Genomic DNA, 22,596 nt, shown 5'->3' with positions numbered 1-22,596 from the left:
CAATATTGCTGATTTAATCCATCTGTTTCTCTGAATTGGGCTGACTTGGGGTAGATACACTGATTGCGACTGTTTAATTTCTTTTCTTTCTTTCTTTCTTTTTTTTGCTTTGAGATGAAGTCTCGCTCTGTTGCCCAGGCTAGAGTGCAATGGCGCAATCTCAACTCACTGCAACCTCTGCCTCCCGGGTCCAAGAGATTCTCCTGCCTCAGCCTCCTGAATAGCTGGGATTACAGATGCCCACCACCACACACAGCTAATTTTCATATTTTTGTAGAGATGGGGTTTCACCATATTGGCCATGCTGGTCTCGAACTCCCGACCTCAAATGATCCTCTGGCTTTGGCATCCCAAAGTTCTGGGATTACAGGTGTAAGCCACTGCACCCTGTTGTACCTGTTTAATTTCTAACTGTTCTACCTACTGTTACCCATACTGTACTTAAAGGTGTGAGTGAGTGAAGCTGATCATGTGCGACACTCAGCCATCGATGCTCTTTTCCTACCAACTGGGGAAATCAGAAGCTCTTTGTCTTCAGTTCAGCAGCTCTAGAAATTGCAGCATTTCCTTATTGGTCTGACACTGCTATGATAGAAGATTTTTCACATTAAGTGAATGAACATTTATTTACAACCTTTCTAAAATATGGAATACATATTTACCTGTCTCCTCAAAGAGACCACATTAAACCTAAATTAGCATTTTATTGGACATTTCAGTTATGAATCACAGGGACTACAGCAGATGCTGTAGATGAGGATATTCCCTGGAAGCATTGATGACTGTAGGGGCAGTGGCCCTACCCCATTGACCTTCGGTTACCATGTTTTGTATTTGTTGTGTCAATTTCATATTGCTTTTCTGTTTCCTCTCTTATTCTCCCTTTTTGCTGTTCTCATTGTGCTTCATCAACAATTGCTGCTCTCCTATCTTACCTCTAGTTTTCTGCATCTAATTGGTGAGGTCAGATGCCATTATGTGTTAATATAATACCTAAACTATGAATTAACAGACAAGGAGTAAAAAGGGCTCTACTATGCACAAAATGCATAGCTTTATATAACATCAATTCTGGCTATTTAGTGGTTTAGTTCCCCTTCTTTTCAGTTGCTTGGGTATGGTGTGGATAGTGAGATTGTTGGACAAGTAATTTCCAAATCAGTGATTTGCATATGTGTGCTACATATAGGTCTAATTCCAGTTTGAGTCACAAATTAGAGGTTTTTAATTAGTTGTTTGGAGTCACAGATGGGTAAAATATTAATGTTGGTGTTCAGTTGGCTTTATAATTTAAATAATTTCCATAGTTTATTTAGGCTTGCCAATTTAAATTTTAAATTTTATTTTTCTTATGTCAATTCCCACCGCTGGCGAAAAGAAATTTTCCTACAGGGGGTGGAGAACTTAACTTGTATTCATAGATGGACCATGATTGCTGGAAGGAATCCAAAGCTCTTACACGTAGATACAGTCTACTGGCAAAGATGAATCACAGAGCTAGAGGATGAAATTAAGAACAAACTTGCAACGAAAGTCTGTCCCACTTTGCTGCTCACTAAACCAGATCATTCTGAACTGGGCTTCGATTTTTTCCATATACTTTAGTGTTTTCTACCAAATTCTTTTCTTTCTGCTGAATTTTTATGACAACTTGTATTTGAAGTCAGTCGTATAAATGCCTTTATAGTTGTATCTAAACTATTAGTCCACAGGGGCTTTCCTAACTCCTCCTGTGTGTTAGAATTGTGCTAGGCACAGTTCTTGTTCCCAAGCATCTTCCAGGCTCATTGATGAGATAAAGACCAATGGATATAAGGGGAAAAAATTTAAACTACACAAAAACATATGTAGCTTAGGCTATAAATGCCAGGGGGATTCAGAAAGGCAGGGAGACGTTGTGTTCTCGAGATATCAGAGAAGGCTTCTCAGAGGGGCTTTAACCTAGGAGGTCTTGATAAATGAGTGGAATTTGGTCATTCTATCTTCCAGGTAGAGAGTATAGGATCCTCTGAGCCCCAAAGAGGACATGAGGCACTGCTAGCAAGAGAACAGCTTTTTTCTAGCAGAGATTGGGCCTGAGGAAGAGCCCAGAGCTTAATGCAAGCCCCTGAATGGGAGCATGGAGATTCAAACAAGTAAGGCCTGTGGAAGGTAGGGGAGATGCTGGAAACAGTGGTTGAATTCTTCCCCATCTCCATCCAGACTGGACAAAGCATGGAAGTATTTCCTTCAACAATGAGTTCTTTCCCTTTCCAGCCAGTGCACTTGCAACTCCAGCCTCTACCAGGACAAGTGTCAAAGCCTGATAGGCTAGGGATGGGGTCCCATGACCCCTGGTGGAAACCTAAGGCGCAGAAGTAGCTTCTTCCAAGTGCTCTCAGCTTCTAGGGGGAAAGCTCCAGAGAAACCAAATTGCCCAGGAGGGCTGAAGTTCTGGTTAAGTCAGATCCCAAATCCTGAGTTTCATTTTGCCTAAAGTTCTTTGGGGGACCATATCACTCAAGAGGAAGGTCTGTTTGGGGACGTTTCCTCCCTGGTATGAAAGGAGGCACCGGAGACCAAGAGAAGAGACCATCTAAGCCCTGGGGAGAAGGCAGTTTGGCTAAGGTGAGAGAGGGCGCTCACCGGGGAAGGTGAGGTGAGGCGGGAAGCGGAGGGCCAGGGGGCCGACTGGGAAATTCTGGCGCTTCTCCCCGGCTCACAGAACTCGCCAGCTGGATCGGCCTCCCCGATCCCTGGCCAGGGCCGCAGCAGTGACCAACCGTCTCTGGCCAAAGCTGCTCTACCCCGGCCGGCAGTGCCCACTCCCCGGGGGACTCCCGGACCCCAGCCAGGAAGAGCAGACACCACGTCTGAGCCTGGAGCTAGACAGTCCCCCGACAGCAGGCAGCTTGCACCGTTTAGTCTCCGCTCCCTCCGTCCTCTGTGGCTCCTTCAGTCCCCTTCCCAGGGCCTGCCCCTGCCCCCCACACCTTCACACAGGTCTCCTTCTGTGCAGTAACACACCAGCTCCTTTCCTGGCTGTCGGCTCAGGCCAACTTCGGCCTGGACTCCAGAGGAGGCTTTCATCGCAGAGCTGGATGGGGGAGGGGTGGAGGGCAGGCGCTGTGAACGTCAGGTGGGAGTCTGGGGACCAGGTACTGCAGGAAAGGGCTAAAAGACAGGTCGGGGCAGCCCTTCAGACCTGGCTCAGCTAGCTTGTCTCCAAGATTTAGGACTCTGAATAACTCTATGGGCTCCTCCCTGTCCCCACTCCCAAACGCCCGACGCGGTGCCCCTTCTTCCTCCGCTGCTCCTTCTCCCTCCGCTGCTCCTTTCTACCGCTTTCCCTCCTCCCTCCCGTGTCTTTTCCGTCCTCGGTCTAGGGCTCTCGGCCTGCGCCTCTGCAAACACCCCCCTCCCCTCCAACTCCGGCAGAACTCCGAGGGGAGGGGCCGGAGGCCCCCCTTCCCGCCTGTGGTCAGAGGGGGGCAGCGCGGCAGCCCCGGGTTTGGGGGGCAGGGGCCATCTCTGCGCCCCGCCCGATCAGGCCACTCGGCGCCCTAGGGGTGGGGGGCGGGAAGCGGGACTCGCAGAGAGGGGGGTCCGGCTTGGGCAGGTGCGGGCACTGGCAGGGACCAGGCGGGCTCCGGGGGCGGGGGGCTCAGGTTACAGCCCAGCGGGGGGCAGGGGGCGGCCCGCGGTTTGGGCGAGTTCTCCAGCCTCGAAAGGGGCCGGGCGCATATAACGGGCGCCGCGGCGGGGAGAAGACGCAGAGCGCTGCTGGGCTGCCGGGTCTCCCGCTTCCTCCTGCTCCAAGGGCCTCCTGCATGAGGGCGCGGTAGAGACCCGGACCCGCGCTGTGCTCCTGCCGCCTCGCTGCGCTCCGCCCGGGCCCGGCTCAGCCAGGCCCCGCGGTGAGCCATGATTCGCCTCGGGGCTCCCCAGACGCTGGTGCTGCTGACGCTGCTCGTCGCCGCTGTCCTTCGGTGTCAGGGCCAGGATGTCCGTAAGTCGTCCCCTGCCCCTGCCTGCCTGCCTTCTATGCGTCCCTCAGCATCCTTCTCCCCGGCCCGCTCCAGCTCGGGAGCCCGCGGCTCCGGGCTAAAACAGCTCCCGGGGTCGTAGCTCGCTGACTTAGGCACAGGACACGCAGGAGTTCACCGAGCAGAGTTCTGGGAGTCAAGGACTCTGTCCCAGGGTCCTCAGTGCCCATCGCGGTTGCAAGTATTTGCAGGTCCTTACGTTGCGCTAGAATACTGAACTTGCAAAGTGTTGGCTGGGAGAAGTTTGCGCACAGATATAAATGCGCTCTTTTCCACCAGCTTTGATAATTAGGCGCACATGCATGCAGCTCGCCTCTTCGAAGCACTTCGAGTTCTGCAAAAACAGATCTTAACTCATCGAACTTAGGAGAAGTAGAAAAGAGAGAACGCGAGCGAGGGAGCAAGCAAACGCCAAAGGGTTGACTTCACAGCCTGTTCAAGGCTTGGTGGCTGGTGGGCTCAAAGGAGAGTTAGACAAAGGGGACTAACACTCTGACACTGGTGGGCTGAGATCCCAGGCCACAAAGAATGGCTTCGGAGAGGCCCTCTGAGACCTCAGCGCCTCTTTAGGGTACTCTCCCCACCCAGCTGGCCCTGGAGCAAGGTGCAGCCCTCGCGCTCATCTCGACTTCCCTCCGTCCGCCTGCGCCTGTCTTCTGATAAAGGGTACAGAAACTTCCAGTAGGAGAGATCGTCTGAAAGACGATAACATTCCAACCAGACCGTGCTTTTCAAATGCCCCCGAAAATAGCGCCCCCTTCCCCGCGGTCTTACCCCATTCCCCGCCGCCCGGAGGTACTACAATGAGTTACTTTTCTAAATTCTGGAACTCACCTAGCCAGGCTGCGTGGTGTGTGTGTGTGTGTGTGTGTGTGTGTGTGTGTGTGTGTGTGTGAGGGAAGCGGGGCAAGCTGGTCGATTGCTACGATTGCTACAACTATTTCAACCGGTAGAGTTAGAGATGGCTGTTGTAGTCGGGTCCAAAGGCTGTTCGGACTGCACCTTTCTTTCTACCCCTCCTTTGGTAAGGTCCACTGTCTGGGATTATATTCAGGACAAACGAAGCCTGGAAAGTGTATTAGGTAGAGAGGATTTTTTTTTCCACGTGTTTGGGCACGTTTCCGACGGCTGGGATTCCAGCCCTGTCTTTGTATGTTAAAGATTGTAAATCAATCGCAGAGGGAAACTCTTCGGCAGGGGGAATCAAAGTCCTCTGCCTTCGAGGCTCTGTGGGCCCTCTCCTGCCACCAGGCTGTCTCCAGGGATAGCGTGGAAGGCGGCGGGCTCAGGCGGGCTTTCCGTTCATTAGCGCGGCGGGGGCAGGGCTGGTGCCTGCGGCGCAGCTGCGAGGAGCCGGGAGCAGGAGACTCTGGCCGGGTCACTCGGTAGGGCGCTGAGCTGGAGGGGCGCTCCCGGGCATTTGAGGAATACAGCGTGACTATACGTGGCCTGGACTCAGACTGACTATATTTTTGTACTAAATTTGCAAGCACACGCCCACAAAGATGTCTTCTTGACTGACCCCTGCCTTAGTTCGCAATGGAATTAGCTGGGTGACTTTAAAATAATTCTCAAATTCTCCATCCGGTATTAGGGTCGCTTGCTTAAGCGGTAGAGCTCTCTCACCGCCGCATCTTTCCTGGGAGGTAGTGATTCCACAGCTTCTCCGGCCCACACCTTCCAGTCGCTCCTCCTCCTCCCAGAGGGAGTGTGATTCTGCATCCGAGAGGCTGATTTTGCGCCCTGGAGCATCCCACCTTTGTAACCCCTCCGCCTGGGGTCAGCGGACCCCTAGGTGTGACGTGGGGAAATGCGCAGTCTGCATGGACGTCAGGAATGTCAGAAACCTAGAGCTCGGCCACACCCCTCCTCCCCATCTTTCCACGAGTTTGAGAAACTTCTTGGCGGCGGCGTCTTTGACCCTCATCTGCATTTCAGAGCCCTCGCCTCCGACAGTGCCCCTGGCTCAGGGGAGAGATCTCAATCCTCCTTTGTGAGGCTTGTTTGCGTTGGGAGATTGGCAGCGATGGCTTCCAGATGGGGCTGAAACGCTGCCCGTATTTATTTAAACGGGTTCCTCGCGGAGACCTGTGAATCGGGCTCTGTGTGCGCTCGAGAAAAGCCCCATTCATGAGAGACGAGGTCCGGTGGGTTCTCTCGTACTGCCCGACCCCCTCTCCCACAATGCCCCCCTGTGCCCGCCCGCCGCCACCTCCCGGCTCCAGCCCTGCGCAGAGCGGCGGTGAAGCAAAACAGTTCCCCGAAAGAGGTAGCTTTTTAATTGGCTTGCCACAAAGAATCACTTATACGGCCTTGCGGTAATGAGGGGAACCGGATCAGGCGCGCCGGGATGCTATCGGCAGCCGTTTTAGAGCAGCAATTATGGTGGTGCTGGGCTCCTCCGTCCACACCTAGGGGATCCGGTTACGGCGCTGGCTCCTTTCTGGGGCAGTCATTTAATCCCACTTTTCACTCTGCCAATGTCTGTGAGCGAGCCGTGTCCAGAGCCGCAGCCACAGAGTCACCCAGCGGCTCTTACACCCAGCGCAGCCTGGCCCCGCCCCTGCGCCCGCGCATCCCGGGCCGCCCTTCCCCGGGAAATCTGATCCGCACGGGGAGTGGCCCCTCTCCAAGCATTTCCCCCTCTCCTCGCTGGGTCCTCATGGGTGTGGGTGGGCTCTTCCTTAGTCTGGGCTGGAGCGCATTAACCGACGCCTCCTCTCCCACACCTTCCTCACCGCCTGCATTCTACTGCTCCAGCTATTTTAACGGTGGGTGTGTCCCAGCAACTTCTGTATTTTCCCTGGGATCTCTCACCCTCCTGTGATTATCTTGCCCAAAGGCTGAGCGGATTTCTTCTAGTGGGAAAGTAAAAAGGAACGTTTATCTTTAGATTTTCACTCTCCTTAAAGAGCAGTGGGCAGGCTCGTTTCTCTCTCCACCCTCTGGGTTTGTGGCTCTTTCCTATTATTCATCTCCTGCTGCTGCCATTGCCTTAGGGATTTTGATGAGAAAAACAGCGCTGGGCGCTCCCTAGCACGTGGTGCGGGCTCTACAGTCCTTGGCTGCTAAGGAGCGCTCTTGTCAGCACAGGTTTCATTTGCAGCATGAATTCCAGACGGCAGGGCGCTGGTGGAGGGGACTAGTCCCTGCTATTCGTCCTCTGCGTTCTTGGAGGAGGCCAGGCCTGGCCTGGCCAATCTTAGCCCTAACCAGGTATTCAAGGACCCCTGCTCCCCAAATCAGGGTGCTGTTTTCAGATGGAGGCAGGGCATCTCCAAGCAGGGCTACAGGTGGAGGTCAGCACTGGGGGCGCTTTAGCCCCCTTGCCGCCTAAGTAGTTTATAGCCTGCCCAAGCCCCGAGTGTATCGTTTGAATGGGTCTACCCGCTCCCCAGATTGGTCCTAATTCTAATATGGTTCAAAGAATGAGACAAGATCTTAAGTCTAATAGCTCATCTTTTCACCCCCCTCTCTTATATATCTATTTTTGGAGCCTGGCTGCTTATAGATTCCAATTTCTGTAGGTAGAATTTTCTACATCCCCTCTGAATGTTAGCTGTCAGTTGTATTTAGCAAATCCTGTAATTCCCAGAGGAAGGCAGAAGAAAGAAGACTTCTCTGGTCCTGGGCTGGGGGAGGGCAGGTCTCACCATTTTTCTGTCTCCTTTCTTTTTATAGTCCCAGAGTTCCTATTCAGAATATCTCATCTCCTCCCTTCTGCTCACCCTTCAACTCCCCCCACCCACCCCATCACCTGGTCTCCCCCATATTAGGTGGGTAAAGAGAATAGTATAGTAACCCCCCACCTTCATTGCTGGGTCAAGATTTTCACTGGTGAATAGAGAGCATGGTGCAAGGTGCATAATAAATATTTGTTGAATACATGGAAAAATCAGTGATGTTTTAGGAAAATAATTTTTAAGTTCTATATGTCCAGGTGGCCCCAGCCTACGTTCTTCAGCATTTGAATTCTGTCAAGTTGACTGCAACCTCTCTCTTTTTCTCTCTGGCTCCCCACCCCCTCCTTCCCTTGGCTCTCTGCTTCTCCCTTCCCACCCTTGGTGCAGAGGAGGCTGGCAGCTGTGTGCAGGATGGGCAGAGGTATAATGATAAGGATGTGTGGAAGCCGGAGCCCTGCCGGATCTGTGTCTGTGACACTGGGACTGTCCTCTGCGACGACATAATCTGTGAAGACGTGAAAGACTGCCTCAGCCCTGAGATCCCCTTCGGAGAGTGCTGCCCCATCTGCCCAACTGACCTCGCCACTGCCAGTGGTTGTAATTTATTTATTTCCTGTTCAACATAAATAAATTACTTGCAAGCACCGCAAACATGCTCCCATAGATGCTGGTCATCTCTGCAAAGCAGAGGGGCTAGTTATCCATGGGACCTGGCAGCTGGGGTAGAAATGAAAGGCCACTTCTCACTTGCAGGTTGAAACTGAGTAAGGGAGCTTGAGACGCTAGAGGGGTCCTTCTTTGCCCAACATCTCTAAGACACATGAAGGACAGATGTGATTCTACAAAAAAAAAAAAAAAAAAAAAAAAAAAATCCTCTCTGAAATCATCTCTGCAAATTACTAGAGCTACTATGGAGATCAAATGCTCTGTCCGGCCAATCCATGAATTAATTCCTCCTCTGCCACTGACATCTTCTCTTCTCCTTAGAAGACTTCCATGTATGTGGTCTTCAGTGTGAAGAAAGCTCTGCCAGCTAGTGGGGAGACAGTAGGGGCAGGCTCCCTCATTGAGTTATGGAACATTGGTGGTAGTTTCCTACCTGCTATTACCTCTCTTGGAGTTGACCACTAATTCAGAAGCAAAATAATAGCAGAGGGAAGGGCTAGGCTTTGGGAGTTCTAGTGGGGATGGGTGGAGACAGAGCCCCATATGTCTGCACTGTGGTGGGTGGTTATAAACTCCCAGTTAGATCCAGTGCTGGTGGATGATATATGTTCAGGTGACCCCTTCCCAGCATTCATACAGATGTCCTATCCTATCTCCCTGCAGAGTGAGTGGGGACACTTGTCTAGAGTTTTTGGGTAGTTCTTGCTGTCCCCTTCCTGCTGAAGTAGAGAAGGCTGTGGCAAGGGAAGTGAGAAGTTGCCTTTCCTTAACACTTCAGCAACACTGGCTCCTTAATGTATAAATTCCCAGATTCTTTCTGAGGGGCCCATGTGAGCGAAGTGTTACTTGCCTTTACTATTTTGCTGCTACTGTAAGGGAGGGGTTATTGACTGGGGATGGCACAGGATCTGATGCTCCAATACTCTTCATAACTCATATGCCTTGCTGTTTTTGTGTTTTTATTTGTGCTTGCTTCAAGGAGACGCAGCTCTAATGTAAGACCTTTCTAAGTGCCTAACTCTTCCTCTGGGAGGGCTTGGGGTTCGGGAAGGGCTTCCTACCCTGTGGGGGGAAGAGAGACTGAATCTGTGCTTTCCTTCTCGTGGCTGATAAGATCTTGAGTTCTTCATTGCCTTTCTGTGCTGCCCTTGCTCCTTTCTTTTGCATGCTGTCTGCTTTTTGAATAACAAAGTCTGGGTCACCTCCATTCCTCATGGGACCTCAGCAACCCCAGGGCCACAGTGGCCCTAACACCCCAACAGAGGGGTTCAGTGGAGTCACAGGAAGCTGCCACCTTCCTTGGTTGTGTCCTTTTGTTTGATCTAATGAATGTTTGAATGACAAGAATTGGTATTTTTCCATCTCAAGATTCTTACCTTCTTCTTCTCTATTATTTTTTTTTTCCCCCTTGCAGGGCAACCAGGACCAAAGGTAAGGGCTTTCTTCTTTTTCTTTTTTCATATTTTTTTACCTTTAGATTTCCTGCTTCAGAAGCAATGCTATGCCAATCCAGTCTGTGATTTTTTAGACATCAGAAGGTATCTGTTTCAGAGGGCACCTCAACACAGGGGCTGCTGGCAGGGTTTTAGACTAGGGGCTTAGTGGGCTTACTCAGCTTAATCCTGTGAATGTTTCATGTTTCAGGGACAGAAAGGAGAACCTGGAGACATCAAGGATGTAAGTTCAAATTATTCTCACCTGGTGTCCCAGCTGCTGCTCGAAATGGGTCATTTCCTTGTGCTCTCCTCTAACTAACCATCCTGTGGGGTTGTCTCTCACAGATTGTAGGACCCAAAGGACCTCCTGGGCCTCAGGTAAGAAAAGGGGAAATCTCCTTCTGCGTCCCTTCCTCACTGCTCGTGAGTTACTGACCTGCAGGTTCCTGGCCTTGCTGTCGTCTTACCATGTTCTTCACCTTCAGGGACCTGCAGGGGAACAAGGACCCAGAGGCGATCGTGGTGACAAAGGTGAAAAAGTGAGTAAAAAGCAACGCTGCTTGACTCTGGTGGACTTCCCAGGACCCCCAAGGCCCTACCATGTGTTTAAGAGCCTGGTCACCTCTTACACAGCAGCCCAGGGACAGATGGCGCTTGGAGAAACACGGCTTCCCATTGATGCCTTTTTCTCTTTATGCCAAGGGTGCCCCTGGACCTCGTGGCAGAGATGGAGAACCTGGGACCCCTGGAAATCCTGGCCCCCCTGGTCCTCCTGGCCCCCCTGGTCCCCCTGGTCTTGGTGGAGTAAGTATCCTTACTTCCCGTTCCTTCAGGCTGTCCCTCCAGAAATGTGGCTTTTAAATTGCTACTTGCACTTACCTGGCTGGCTCCCAGGGCTGCCAGCAGTGTGTACATAGCCTGTCCATGGGCTTTGCCCTCAGGCCTATAATTTAGTAGAGTCACATATTAGGCATGAGACTGTGGTGCTAAGGGCTGGCTTTTTTTTTCACTAACTGGGATTCTATAAAGAAAGTCTTCAGTTACCTGGCTTCCAGGCATCTGTACCATGTGGTTGATGCTCGGGGGTGGGTGTAAGGGTTAGGAGAAAGGATGACTGGGCACTTGTATTTCCCTGGAAGAAGAGTGACCACTGTCCTTGGAAGACATTTATTCTTGGTCCTTGCCAAGTACATTCCAAGCAACTATTCACTCTCATGAAAGAACTCCACTGAGTGAAGGTGTGTGGCTAAAGTCAATTTTGGAATCAAACCAATCAGCAAATTATATGATTGCCTAGTTTTTGCAGGTTTGCTATTTTGACGTTTGCTGTATTGTAAATTCTTAAACTTAAATGGGCTCACAGATGCCTACTGCATCTCTTGCTGAAATATTCCAAGACTGTTGATTTTAGTCTTTTGCTGGGCATTAAAGTCTTAAAGAATAAAGAACACCCTTAGAAGGTTTGGTTATGTTTCTCCATATATGTTAAATAATATCTGCCGTATTTTAGAACATAAAAATAATTTTATAAAATGACATGCGAGGAACTGATACTTCTCCAAATAACACTTTCCCTTCCAGATTTTGCCACCTTATAATCCATTCCCCAAAGTACTTTCCAGGCATCAGTGGTAATTCTGATCAATGATAGGTTAGTCTCCAACAATCAGAGTTTATCTCAGTAGAGTTCTTTGTATCCAGATAGAGCTTACCTAGCCAAGTAGGGAAGACCTAGTGCCTTTCAACCTCCTAATGTTGGGTTTCTTTGCAGAACTTTGCTGCCCAGATGGCTGGAGGATTTGATGAAAAGGCTGGTGGCGCCCAGATGGGAGTAATGCAGGGACCAATGGTAAGAAAAGACACTAGTTCTTTGCAGCGAAAATGGCAGGAGGTGGCCCTTAGCAGAGCCAGAGAGTCTGACAACCTCTGCTTCACAGATAATTGCTTAGAGCAGCTCTCCTCCATAGTTATGTAACCTCCCATTCAGCTAGCCCAAAGTATTTGGTTTTTAATGGCAATGGATGCCACTTTTAATGATGCGCTGGAGTGACTAAGAAGAATGAAGATGGAGAGATGCATATAGGCTGATCTGTTAGAAGGCCAGTTGCTATTGCTCTTGGAATGAGAACTGAAGAATGCAGACAGCAGCTACTGTTCTCCAGCATCCACAGACTTCCAGCAGGAAATCTCAGCCCCGCAGCTCTGACTTGGCACATGCTAAATGAAACTCAGCCTTTAGTAAACATGGCTACTGTCCAGGAGAAAGCAAGGCCAGCTTTTCTGTCCAAATGGTGCCTATAAATAAAAATAGAGTGTTGCGTGGGGAGTGGGAAATGAGAGGGAGCAGCCACTCTAGGCCCCTTGCCCACAGAGTAACTTCTTGTCCTTTGTCTGGGCTGTTGGCTAGGAGAAGATGGCACACTGGAGGCCACTGGTGAAGCATGTGCAGTAAACCCCTCATTTTCTGTTCTGGTGCAGGGCCCCATGGGACCTCGAGGACCTCCAGGCCCTGCAGGTGCTCCTGTAAGTACCTACAAGTCTTTTCGCCTCCATGGTGTCACAGATGATTCCCAAGCACTATGATGTTTTAGTCGTTTATAGGGGTTCACCTGGTGTCCTCATTTTACTTTTTAGGGGCCTCAAGGATTTCAAGGCAATCCTGGTGAACCTGGTGAACCTGGTGTCTCTGTGAGTACCGACATGGCCCTGTCCTCTCTCCGGGGGAGCCTGTAATGATAGACCACTGGGACCACAGCTGCTGTCCCTCCCAGGCTCTGCCCAGCCCTTTCCCACAGTTGGTGGCCCCAAGGAAACTCAGATGTCACTTCCTAGCTGTGGAGGAACTCTGACGGACAGCCCAGTGTGGCAAGGGCCACCAGGGACTCTGTCCTACCAGCCCCCTTTCCGGGTCACCCCAGCGTGTGCTGCTGCTGCATCCCACTGTGGTCTCTGCACCTTTGTTCTGACCTTCCCATCTTTCTTCTTCATAGAAGAACTGGCTTCCAAAACTACGATGTCCAAGTTTTGTCCATTGCTCAGGTGTCTTCCCGCTCTAACCATCTCTTAAACTCTCTTCCTTTGTTTGTAGGGTCCCATGGGTCCCCGTGGTCCTCCTGGTCCCCCTGGAAAGCCTGGTGATGATGTGAGTATACATGAGTAGACAAATGAGGAGCTGCCTCCTTTGAAAGGGCCTGGAGAAGGTGTGTGCTGGGGGAGTGACAGGGAGGCACCCAGGGTGGAGATGTCTTGAGGAGCAAGACTGGGCTGTCCCAAACCCTGATGCCATCTCCTATCTATATGGCCACTGTGACTGTGCTGGCAAGTTCCCTGGGGACTGCTTTGGATCCAAGGGGAAGAGAAATAATTAAAACATCATTAGCCCCAGGAAGGGAAATTGAGAAATGAGAGAAGAGAGAGAAAAAACACAAGGCAGAAAGATGTAGAGAAGAAAAAATAAAGAAAGAAGCGTTCAACAACCCAGCATTATCTTAATTGTAAATGAGTTAGAAAAAGCGCAGCCTGAGTCAGGATGTCTACAAAGGATGCAAACGAAATGAAGAGACAAGAATTGGCACTCTTGGGCTATTTTTATGAATAGCATTAGACAGTAAAAGTCTCTCAAGGTTAGGGAGAGCACGTCCAGTCAGCAGAGCCCAGGAGAGAAGAGAGAAAGCCTCTCAGGGGAAGTCAGAGGCTGGTGAGGACAGAGGAGCTTGCCCATGGGCTATGCATGTGTCCAAAAGAATAAATCGTGAACCATGAAAGGCATCCAGGCATGTGGAGTCTGAAGGAGTTGAGGGAGATGAGTGAGCCAGTGGGCAAAGGCATGGACGGCTGGAAGGAGGGAAGCCCTCTGGGGTGCCCCCACTATGCTACTGCGTCTCTGAGGCAGCTGGGGTATCTCTCTCTCCCTTCAGGGCGAAGCTGGAAAACCTGGAAAAGCTGGTGAAAGAGGTCCGCCTGGTCCTCAGGTAAATGCCACCTTTCCCAGCCTCAGGCATCTTTCCCAGCGTCTCCCTCCCCATGGCCTTAAACCCAGTGCATCCAGTTCAATGAGGTCACTTCTGAGATGGAACACCAGTAGCCCCTATATTTATCACGACCATGTTTGTAATCTCCACTCAGGCTCCCATGAGGGAGGCTGGGCAGTTGTTATTTATACCACTTTGCATAAAATGGGGGGTATGGGGAGGGGTGGTCTGGGTTTTACTGAAAGAGCTGTCCAAGTGTGGGGATTGGAGACAATGCCCTGGTGGCCCAAGGGAGCTGGAGGCCCTCTGCAACCCAGGGCAGCTTCCCCCTGTTATTTTACTCTGTGCTCTGAACACCTCCACTTTGGATTGCAGGGTGCTCGCGGTTTCCCAGGAACCCCAGGCCTTCCTGGTGTCAAAGGTCACAGAGTAAGTATCATGGGTGAGGAGGTTGGAAGGAAGAGATGCCTGCGGGGAGAGAAAAGCACTTTGGGGCTCGTGCATTTCTTCCAACTTGAGTTTCCCAGAAGTGTGATTGAACATTTTCTCATGTTCCCTAGGGTTATCCAGGCCTGGACGGTGCTAAGGGAGAGGCGGGTGCCCCTGGTGTGAAGGTGAGAGGCCAGAAAGTGCAATGGGATGGGGAGGAGGGAGACATTGAGGAGTCCCTCTTCCTAGCCAGGGAGACACTGTGGAGCTCAGTGGAACTAGCTCCTCAGAACAGCCGTGGCTGGGAACACCAGCCCTACATCCTGATGGGCCAACAGCAGACCTGGAGAGCTCAGGGCATTGTCCTTCACAGGACTGAAGTTTGTGTCAATGCAGGCTGAGGTGACTAGGGCTTTTGGCGTCTTCCCTAGGAGTTTTCTGGGGGCCAAGAATGGGGTCCCAGACACTGACCTTGTGCATCATTTTTCCAGGGTGAGAGTGGTTCCCCGGGTGAGAACGGATCTCCGGGCCCAATGGTAAGTATGGACACCCTCCAGGAAGGCTTATCAGAGACTCTTCAGACTAGCAGATGGCTGCAAAGAGCTCCCTTTGTGCAAAGTTCATATTCAATGTTGTGGATTTCATCTGACCGTGAGCAAAAAGCAAAATGTATTAGATAGATGATTTGTTCAAGATTTCACCAACATTTCCTTAAGATAGCCATGTTAACACACTAAAGATGCTCCCATTTTAAAAAATTCTGTTGAGTCTCAACATTTTGTCAAGCTCATCTACTGCAAGGAGCAAGGTAGGTGTGCTTGTAACAAAGGTTCTCAATAGGTAGCAACAGGAACATCTGTGTGTTATGCCTGGGGAGAAAACTGTTGGGTGTGATCTGAGGCATCCTGGCTAGTCAAGGAGCTAGCACCATCAGGAGGTCCTTGGTTTCCTGGGTGTGTGCACCCTCCCTCTCCTCTGGTATCTGCAAAGGGCCCACAGGTAGAAATGGTCACCCTGAGCACCGTGAAGCCAACTCATGCTTAGGCTGTCCTCGTGTGTGTTCCAGGGTCCTCGTGGCCTGCCTGGTGAAAGAGGACGGACTGGCCCTGCTGGTGCTGCGGTGAGTAACTGACAAAGCCAAACACCACCATTTGCCAAGCACTTTAGAGTTTACAGGTTTGTTTCTCTTGACCCTTGAAACAACCCTGCGAAGCATAGGGAGTATTGTTATCCCTTAAGAATTCACCCCGAGTGTGCCCATCAAAAATTCCCAGGCTAAGTCTGCACAGTTGAAGGAGGAGGGATGGGAATGGGAGGGTGGATGGATGAAAGCAGGATTCTCTTAACAAATCCAGATTATCAGGTAATCCCTTCAACAGACGCCACCCACTCCCTGGGCAATCCAGTTGGAGTTTACAGACAGACTTAATTGGCTATAGCACCACCGTGCTACTCTCTGTTCTTCCTGGTTGCTCAGATGCCCTAGAAAAGTGGAACAGGTGAGCATCAACTCACAGGGCTCTGTGCTGGCTGCTGCTGTGAGTGATATTATGCTATAGTGCCGGGGGCCACCATTCCATAGGCACTTCCTGTGTTTAATACCCTATATGCTTTACCTGGTCTCATCTTCCTCCACATCCTGAGAGGTGGTTCTATTCTTCTCCCAATTTTACAAATGAAAAAACCGAGACACAGAAAAGTGAAATAGCTTAAGATAAATGGTGCCTTGCAGCCTCAGACTCTGGTGGCCTCTAGTTAATGTGGGAAATTAAGGGTGAGGGGATTGGCAGCTGAGGGAGGGTGCAGGGTGCCAGACGGAGGCGTTTAGCTCTGATTCCTTAGCAATAGAGAGTCCTTGTAGGCGCTTGGTCAGGCGAGTGATGCGATGAAAGCCGTGTTTAAGAAAGATTATGCCTTCTGCTGATTTCATACCCCCACCACCCAAGCTCTGAGGCCCCTCCTCACAGGTCCTTGCAGGGCTGGCCAAAATAAATCAGCTTCACTCCGTTGTGCTGCTTTCCAGCTAATGTGTCTTGTTTGGCAGAAGTTTCCCTCAATGGCAGATCAGTGAAATAAGCAGCAGCCTCGACCCCCGCCCCCTTTGTCAGCCAGAGCTGCTGAAGCGCCTTGCCCCAGGGTCACTCTGTGTGAGGGGATTAGAGAGCACTGGGGCTGCCAAGAAACACTGCCGTTTCTACAGATTAGCAGGATGCTGGCTTGTGGCCTTTTAGCGAGGCTCAGAGCTGCAGTGGCCCTGGTCTGCATGGGCTAAAGACAAGCTCCATCCCCTGTCCTTGTTCCCTCCTTCCTGGGCACAGCCGCTCTGTTTCTTGCTTCTCTTTACTGGTTCCTGTCCCCATGGTAGTTAGGCTGGCAGCGTGTATAGGATTTGGCTTGGAAGATTGACAACGTTGCCTTTGAGCCCTTCTTTGCTCCTCCTCCTTCTCCCCTCCCATCACACTCCTCTCTGGAGTCTGCTCTGCGAGGCCCCTACTCTGTGGTCTCCCAGCAGCCTTCTCAACCTTGACTTCCAGAGGGAGCTGTAGCAGTGTCGGGGTGTGCAGGCCCCAGACGTGGGGCAGGCTCACGGAGATCCAGGTGCTGGTCTGGTGTCAAGGCTGGCCCAGAGACTGGGCTGGGTTGGCGTCTGCCTGCTGTGGTCATGTGCCCTCCCTTGGGCCTGACTGTGTCCTCTCTCCAGACTTGCTGCAGGGAGAGGTGACAGATGCCAGCCTAGTTCTGGCCTCTCAGAGCAGCGTGGCAGCTCCCTTTCGTTCAGGCCCAGCCTGGGCCTCCCTGCTGGCCTACCTCTGGGGAGAGGGTGCTCCAGAGCTTCCCAAGGAACAGTTTCCCGAAGCAGCCAGGCCAGCCCAGAGGGGCTGTGGCCAATCCTGAAGCTTTATGTTCCTGCTGACATTTTTTCTAAGCCTTCTCTTGCTTTCCTCTTAAACGCCAATCTGGAGAGTCTCCGTGAGGAGAAATGGACCCCAGCCAGGAAGAAGAGTTGAGTTGTATTTAAAACACGAGCTCCCCCTAAAGCATCCTTCTCTAGCTTCTAAGGAGAGGCAGAGACTGGCAGACAGGACTCAGCAGGGAAAGGTTCCCCCCGACCTGCTCAGTCAGGCCCTAGGCCCAGCTCCACCCAGCCTGTGGCCCCCAGAGTTTGGGTAAAGAGTTCCCTGGGCCCTAAGGAACCCTGAGAGAGCATTTGAGGGGTGCCACCACAAAGTTGGCAGAAAAACCCTCCCCCTCCAAGTCCAGTCCTAGAGAAGGAGCTGGCAACCTTGCCTTGCTTTGTAAGCCAAAGCCTCTTAGGGCTTGAGCTTAGATGTAGTCTTTGAACTGTGGCTGGTGCCCTGCCCCATCAGGGAGCCAGTGGGAGACATCTTGTGAGCATCTTTGTTTTCCATAAGAGCAGGTTGTCTGGGGATGGGCCACAGGAAGAGGCAACCTGGAGTCAACCAAGAGGAGGCCTTAACCAAATCTTAACCAGAGAGGTTTACCAAGCCTTGAAAGCACTTCAAGGCAGGAAGCACTGAGTCCACATGGTTGTCTCGCTGTTTCATTTCCTTGCACTCAGTTCTCAGTCTTTAAATGATCACTTGGCCGTGAAGTTAGGGATGTTTGGGGTCTGAACTGAAGTTGAAGAAAAGAAGAAATGATTTAAGCTTTGTTTAAGATTAGGGGCCAGGTGCAGTGGCTCACGCCTGTAATCCCAGCACCTTGGGAGCCCAAGGCGGGTGGATCACCTGAGGTCAGGAGTTCCAGACCAGCCTGGCCAACATGGCAAAACCCAGTCTCTCCTAAAAATAAAAATAAAAAAATTAGCCAGGTGTGGTGACACATGCCTGTAATCCCAGTTACTCAGGAGGCAGAAGAATCGCTTGAACTTGGGAGGTGGAGGTTGTAGTGAGCCGAGACCGCACCACTGTACTCCAGCCTGGCATCAGAGCCAGGCTTTGTCTCAAAAAAAAAAAAGATTAGAAGAAACCCACTACTACCCTCCGGTCACCCACACAGACACTAAAGCTGAAGCCCACACCTCACCATCCTTGTGCTCAGCCCTGGGACACCCCAGGCACAGTGTCTCCTTCGTTTTCTGTAAGGGTGGGCTAGAAGCAGGGACGGACAGGGCCTGTGGGTACCTCTCATGGTCACTTCCTTCTTGCTCACAGGGTGCCCGAGGCAACGATGGTCAGCCAGGCCCCGCAGGGCCTCCGGTAAGTTCATTTTATCCTCAGCAGGTCATTGTTGTTGCTGTGCTCTAAGTCCTATTAAGCAGCCCGGTGAAGTCTGCAGGGTTTATTGGGTGCAACCACAGCAGCACTCAGATGTCTACTGGAAAGGAGGAAGAAAGAGAAGCAGTTCTTAAATATCACTTGAGCATGTTGATAACAAGCTTTGAAGCATGGGCTCATTTTCCTCAGCCATCCTTTCAGCAGTCTTTTTAGAGGAGGAAGGGTCAATGGAGATTCTTGCTTCTCACTACAGATGTAGTCAGAAACTTGCTTTGCCTTCTGAAGCCAGGCAAAGGTTTCTGGGGACGCTGGCAATGGGGACAATTTTCATCCAAGGCTTTTTAGCCACAATGGATATGGAGTGAAATCAGTATAGAGGAGGGAAGGAGTGTGAGGTGTGGGGGTGGCTCGCTTTGGAGGTCAGAACTGGCATTCACCTCTCTTCTCATCCGCCTACTCTCTCCAGGGTCCTGTCGGTCCTGCTGGTGGTCCTGGCTTCCCTGGTGCTCCTGGAGCCAAGGTACATGCCCTGTTGTCCAGTCTGGAATTTCTGGATGCCGAGAAGCTGTCCTTTCCCTGTAACCCTTGCTCATTGCTCCCTCAACAACCACCTGCTCCCGTCTGAGAAGTAGCTCCCCACCACCCCACCCACTGCCCCCTCCATCTAGGCAGGGCAAAAAGCCAGACACTCGTAGCCTCACCTGGAGGGAAAGTAAGACAGAAGATAAAATGTGGGAGATCAGTTACAACTTTGGAGTGGGGAGAGGTGGACAGAGAAGAAGATGGGGATACACCAGGGGCCTGGCAGGGGCAGAAGGCCAGGAGTGGCAGCAAAGGGAGGCAAACCTAGGGGAGACCCAACAGCTGAGCAAGCTCGGGGCCCTGACGGGCACTGGAGGGGGCTGGACAGGGAAGAGGCACAGGCAGGGAGCCTCTGCTGCCCTCCAGGTTTCTGCTTCATTTGGGGTGCCTGGCTCTTCCAAGCCATGTTAATGGAGATCTCTGGAGGATTACTAGAGGCCAGTGGGAGGCCAGCCAGTTCAGGGCCAGGCCCCGCAGCCCAGGAGGGATTCCAGTGTGAACGTCCCTGGGAATGAATAAGGAGCCTCCATGTGTCACTGGCATCAGGTTGCTTTTCCCCTCCTGGGGGTTTCCATGGCAACCAGACAGTGTCTGAGGTCCCGGGAGCCGGGTAAAGGAGACCCATTGTGAAGAGGGACAGCGGAAGGTGAGGGGGGCTGACCTTTGGAAAATAATAATTACCGAAGTGAAGCAGGAATGTTCTGAGAAGAAACCTGAGGAGGCTCTGCCCTCTCTCCAGGTCGGCAGCCCTCCCCAGGGACTCTGCCATCTCGAGTGGGTTGTAATTTTTAGGAAAAAATGAAAGTAAAAGCACAGGCCATTTAGGGGGGAGGGGGCTTGCCAGAGGCCCCCCCTAAGGGGAATTGGGTTGCACTGAGAGCAAGGAGGGGGAGAGTCCCCATGTGCTTTTGTCTTGGATTTCTGGCTTACTGAGAACAGACTGGGGCCAGGGCCGGGGTGTCACTCTTCACCCGTCAGCCAGATGGGAGTGAGATGGTGCTCTGAGCCCGGATGTTCAGAGACTTAGAAGGGACCTCAGTTCCTCAATAAAATAGAAAAACAGGAGGTGGTAGGAGAGAGCGGTGTCCATCCATCATCCCAGGGTGCCAAGATGGCAGGGTCCCCAGCCCACGCTTTTCTGATGGTGTCGATGGAACCGTGGGTTGTCCGTTGCTGTAGTACGTAGCTGTGCCGTGGCGTGTGGAGGCTTACTGTGTAGAGAGGAGGTGAGCAGTAGAGGAGGCAGGTGTGGGAAGTCATCAAGTCATTAGCTCAGTCAGGCAGGGACAGAAATGGCAGCGTGACCTGTGTGTGAATGCGCATGTTCAGGTGCGGGCTTGGGTGCATGTGCATAATCCAGGGCTGTGCTCGCAGCTGGCCCTGAGCTGTTGCCCGCCCACTAGAGGTCTGTGTCCCCTCTCTTCTTCATTTCATCCTTCCTGTCTCTTCCCAGGGTGAAGCCGGCCCCACTGGTGCCCGTGGTCCTGAAGGTGCTCAAGGTCCTCGTGGTGAACCTGGTACTCCTGGGTCCCCTGGGCCTGCTGGTGCCTCTGTAAGTGCAGCTTCTCTTTGGCCTGGGGGGTCTGGGGTCTGTGGCCTCAGAATCTTGACTCTGTACTTTGCTCTGACGGCCGTGGGCTCCAATCACCAAACCTTCATTCTGGCCCAATGCCTGTCCCCATCTCTAGATGTATCCCCTTCTATCCCATCTTCCCCGTGAAACACATGGTGGGAATGTCCCTGAAATGGACAGCACCTATGCCAGGTCCCTGGATCTGGACCCTGGAGGGCTGGAGGTGGTTGGGGTTCATTCTTTGCTGCTTATTTGACAATGTCTCCTTTCTCAGGGTAACCCTGGAACAGATGGAATTCCTGGAGCCAAAGGATCTGCTGTGAGTGTTGCCCCTGGACTTTGCTCCCCCAAGCGAGCCTGGTCCTGCCTCTCCCGTCTCCTGACACCCTTCCCTTCTGCTCATGCTGACAGGGTGCTCCTGGCATTGCTGGTGCTCCTGGTTTCCCTGGGCCACGGGGACCTCCTGGCCCTCAAGGTGCAACTGGTCCTCTGGGCCCGAAAGGTCAGACGGTAAGAGCCCAAAGTGACCCCCAAGTCCCATTGACATCTCTGGAGTCAAACCCCATCACCCATCTTTCCCATGCTCTCCTGCCCTGGCCTCACAGCGGCCTCCATCCGAGGGCATCGTGAACAGGGGTTCTGGGGTGGGGCAGGCTCCCTGGAGAGAATCTGGTGTGAGGACCTGCCTCTCTTTTCAAGGGTGAACCTGGTATTGCTGGCTTCAAAGGTGAACAAGGCCCCAAGGGAGAACCTGTGAGTATCTGCCCCCAAGCTCTTGTCTTTTCTACTGCTGTTCTATGGGTCACAGGCCTCCTCACCTCCTCCCCACTGCCCCACCAGCCCGCCGCCTACCCCCTCCGGGGCTCTATCCCCCAGTCTGGGTCCTTTCAGATTATGCCTGGAGGAGACTTAACAGGGCTGAGAAGGCCCAGATACAGCTTCAGCTCCCATCCTTGGCTTGGCCAGTGTGAACAGTTGGATCTTTACGCCCTCTCATTTCCCTCTGCTCTGCCATGGCTGGTCCTTTATGGCCTCTCATCCTCAAGCCCCCTCTGCCCTGAAACAGTTGCCAAGGCTACTTCCTCCATACTCTGAGTCGAGGCTTGCTCCAGGCCCAGGTGAAGGCTCACTCTGTTTCTGTTTTTTGGTGGTCCTCAGGGCCCCGCTGGCCCCCAGGGAGCCCCTGGACCCGCTGGTGAAGAAGGCAAGAGAGGTGCCCGTGGAGAGCCTGGTGGTGTTGGGCCCATTGGTCCCCCTGGAGAAAGAGTAAGTGAATGAGGAGGCTCTATCTCACGGGGGCTGTGATCTCGAGAGGGAAGTGGAGTCCTTGTGGTCCGTGTTCTGGTCGGAGCCCATGACTTTTCCGCATGTCATCCTCCTCTTTCTCCATCCACACCACGGGGAGAGGGAGTCTGACCCTGAGTTGTGCCCCCCACCGCCAGGCTGACATGAAACAGTCTGAACTCCTTCCCAGGAAGCGGGGACAGGCTCCAGAAGTTAACCTCTGAGAATCCTGCAGACCACAGTTACTGCTCCCCAGAAATTGGGATTGGTGGGTTAGTGGGATGGACCCGCTGGAGCCTGGCTGGGTTAGGGGCCGTTCTCATTCACTGCCTCTCCTCCCTGTGGCTCCTTAGGGTGCTCCTGGCAACCGCGGTTTCCCAGGTCAAGATGGTCTGGCAGGTCCCAAGGTGAGTGGGGGAAGAGGGGCTGGGGTCCCTCTCTGCATCGCTGGTCACATGGTATCCTACTGACTCCCTGTGTACCCTTGTTTAGGGAGCTCCTGGAGAGCGAGGGCCCAGTGGTCTTGCTGGTCCCAAGGGAGCCAATGGTGACCCTGGCCGTCCTGGAGAACCTGGACTTCCTGGAGCCCGGGTAGGTAGCAGAGCCGCTGTTGCCCTTGGCTTCAGACTGTGGGCAGACCCTCAGGCCCTTCCTGGCTGGCTCCCTCCAGCCCTGCACTGCCAGGATTGGGAGGTCCTGGGGCCGGCTC

The 22,596-nt window shown here is 52.4% G+C and overlaps 1 protein-coding gene across 4 annotated transcripts in view; it reads left to right on the top strand.

Annotated features, from left to right (window-relative positions):
* Positions 1-3,109: 3,109 nt before the first annotated feature.
* The window catches only part of COL2A1 (collagen type II alpha 1 chain), a 32,054-nt gene continuing 12,567 nt past the window's right edge, over positions 3,110-22,596 (top strand). Inside the window, exons 1-26 of one of the 4 annotated variants that reach the window (XM_077953978.1) lie at positions 6,243-6,294; positions 7,132-7,241; positions 7,707-7,801; positions 8,096-8,305; positions 10,019-10,051; positions 10,156-10,188; positions 10,296-10,349; positions 10,513-10,614; positions 11,582-11,659; positions 12,289-12,333; positions 12,445-12,498; positions 12,899-12,952; positions 13,728-13,781; positions 14,157-14,210; positions 14,342-14,395; positions 14,702-14,746; positions 15,277-15,330; positions 18,386-18,430; positions 18,915-18,968; positions 20,484-20,582; positions 20,878-20,922; positions 21,015-21,113; positions 21,303-21,356; positions 21,762-21,869; positions 22,241-22,294; positions 22,380-22,478. In XM_077953978.1, coding sequence (XP_077810104.1) covers positions 11,597-11,659; positions 12,289-12,333; positions 12,445-12,498; positions 12,899-12,952; positions 13,728-13,781; positions 14,157-14,210; positions 14,342-14,395; positions 14,702-14,746; positions 15,277-15,330; positions 18,386-18,430; positions 18,915-18,968; positions 20,484-20,582; positions 20,878-20,922; positions 21,015-21,113; positions 21,303-21,356; positions 21,762-21,869; positions 22,241-22,294; positions 22,380-22,478 — 1,134 coding nt within the window. In that variant the 5' untranslated portion in view covers positions 6,243-6,294; positions 7,132-7,241; positions 7,707-7,801; ... (4 more) ...; positions 10,513-10,614; positions 11,582-11,596. Of the gene's footprint in view, positions 3,989-6,242; positions 6,295-7,131; positions 7,242-7,706; positions 7,802-8,095; positions 8,306-9,788; positions 9,806-10,018; positions 10,076-10,155; positions 10,189-10,295; positions 10,350-10,512; positions 10,615-11,581; positions 11,660-12,288; positions 12,334-12,444; positions 12,499-12,898; positions 12,953-13,727; positions 13,782-14,156; positions 14,211-14,341; positions 14,396-14,701; positions 14,747-15,276; positions 15,331-18,385; positions 18,431-18,914; positions 18,969-20,483; positions 20,583-20,877; positions 20,923-21,014; positions 21,114-21,302; positions 21,357-21,761; positions 21,870-22,240; positions 22,295-22,379; positions 22,479-22,596 lie in introns of those variants that run through there. The other 3 variants (XM_001100739.5, XM_077953977.1, XM_077953979.1) reach the window with 3 other exon arrangements.

The sequence above is a fragment of the Macaca mulatta genome, chromosome 11 (genome assembly GCF_049350105.2).
Source record: "Macaca mulatta isolate MMU2019108-1 chromosome 11, T2T-MMU8v2.0, whole genome shotgun sequence".
NCBI lineage: Eukaryota > Metazoa > Chordata > Mammalia > Primates > Cercopithecidae > Macaca > Macaca mulatta.
The sequence above is the reverse complement of the archived record's forward strand: the minus strand, read 5'-3'. Positions and strand labels throughout refer to the sequence as shown.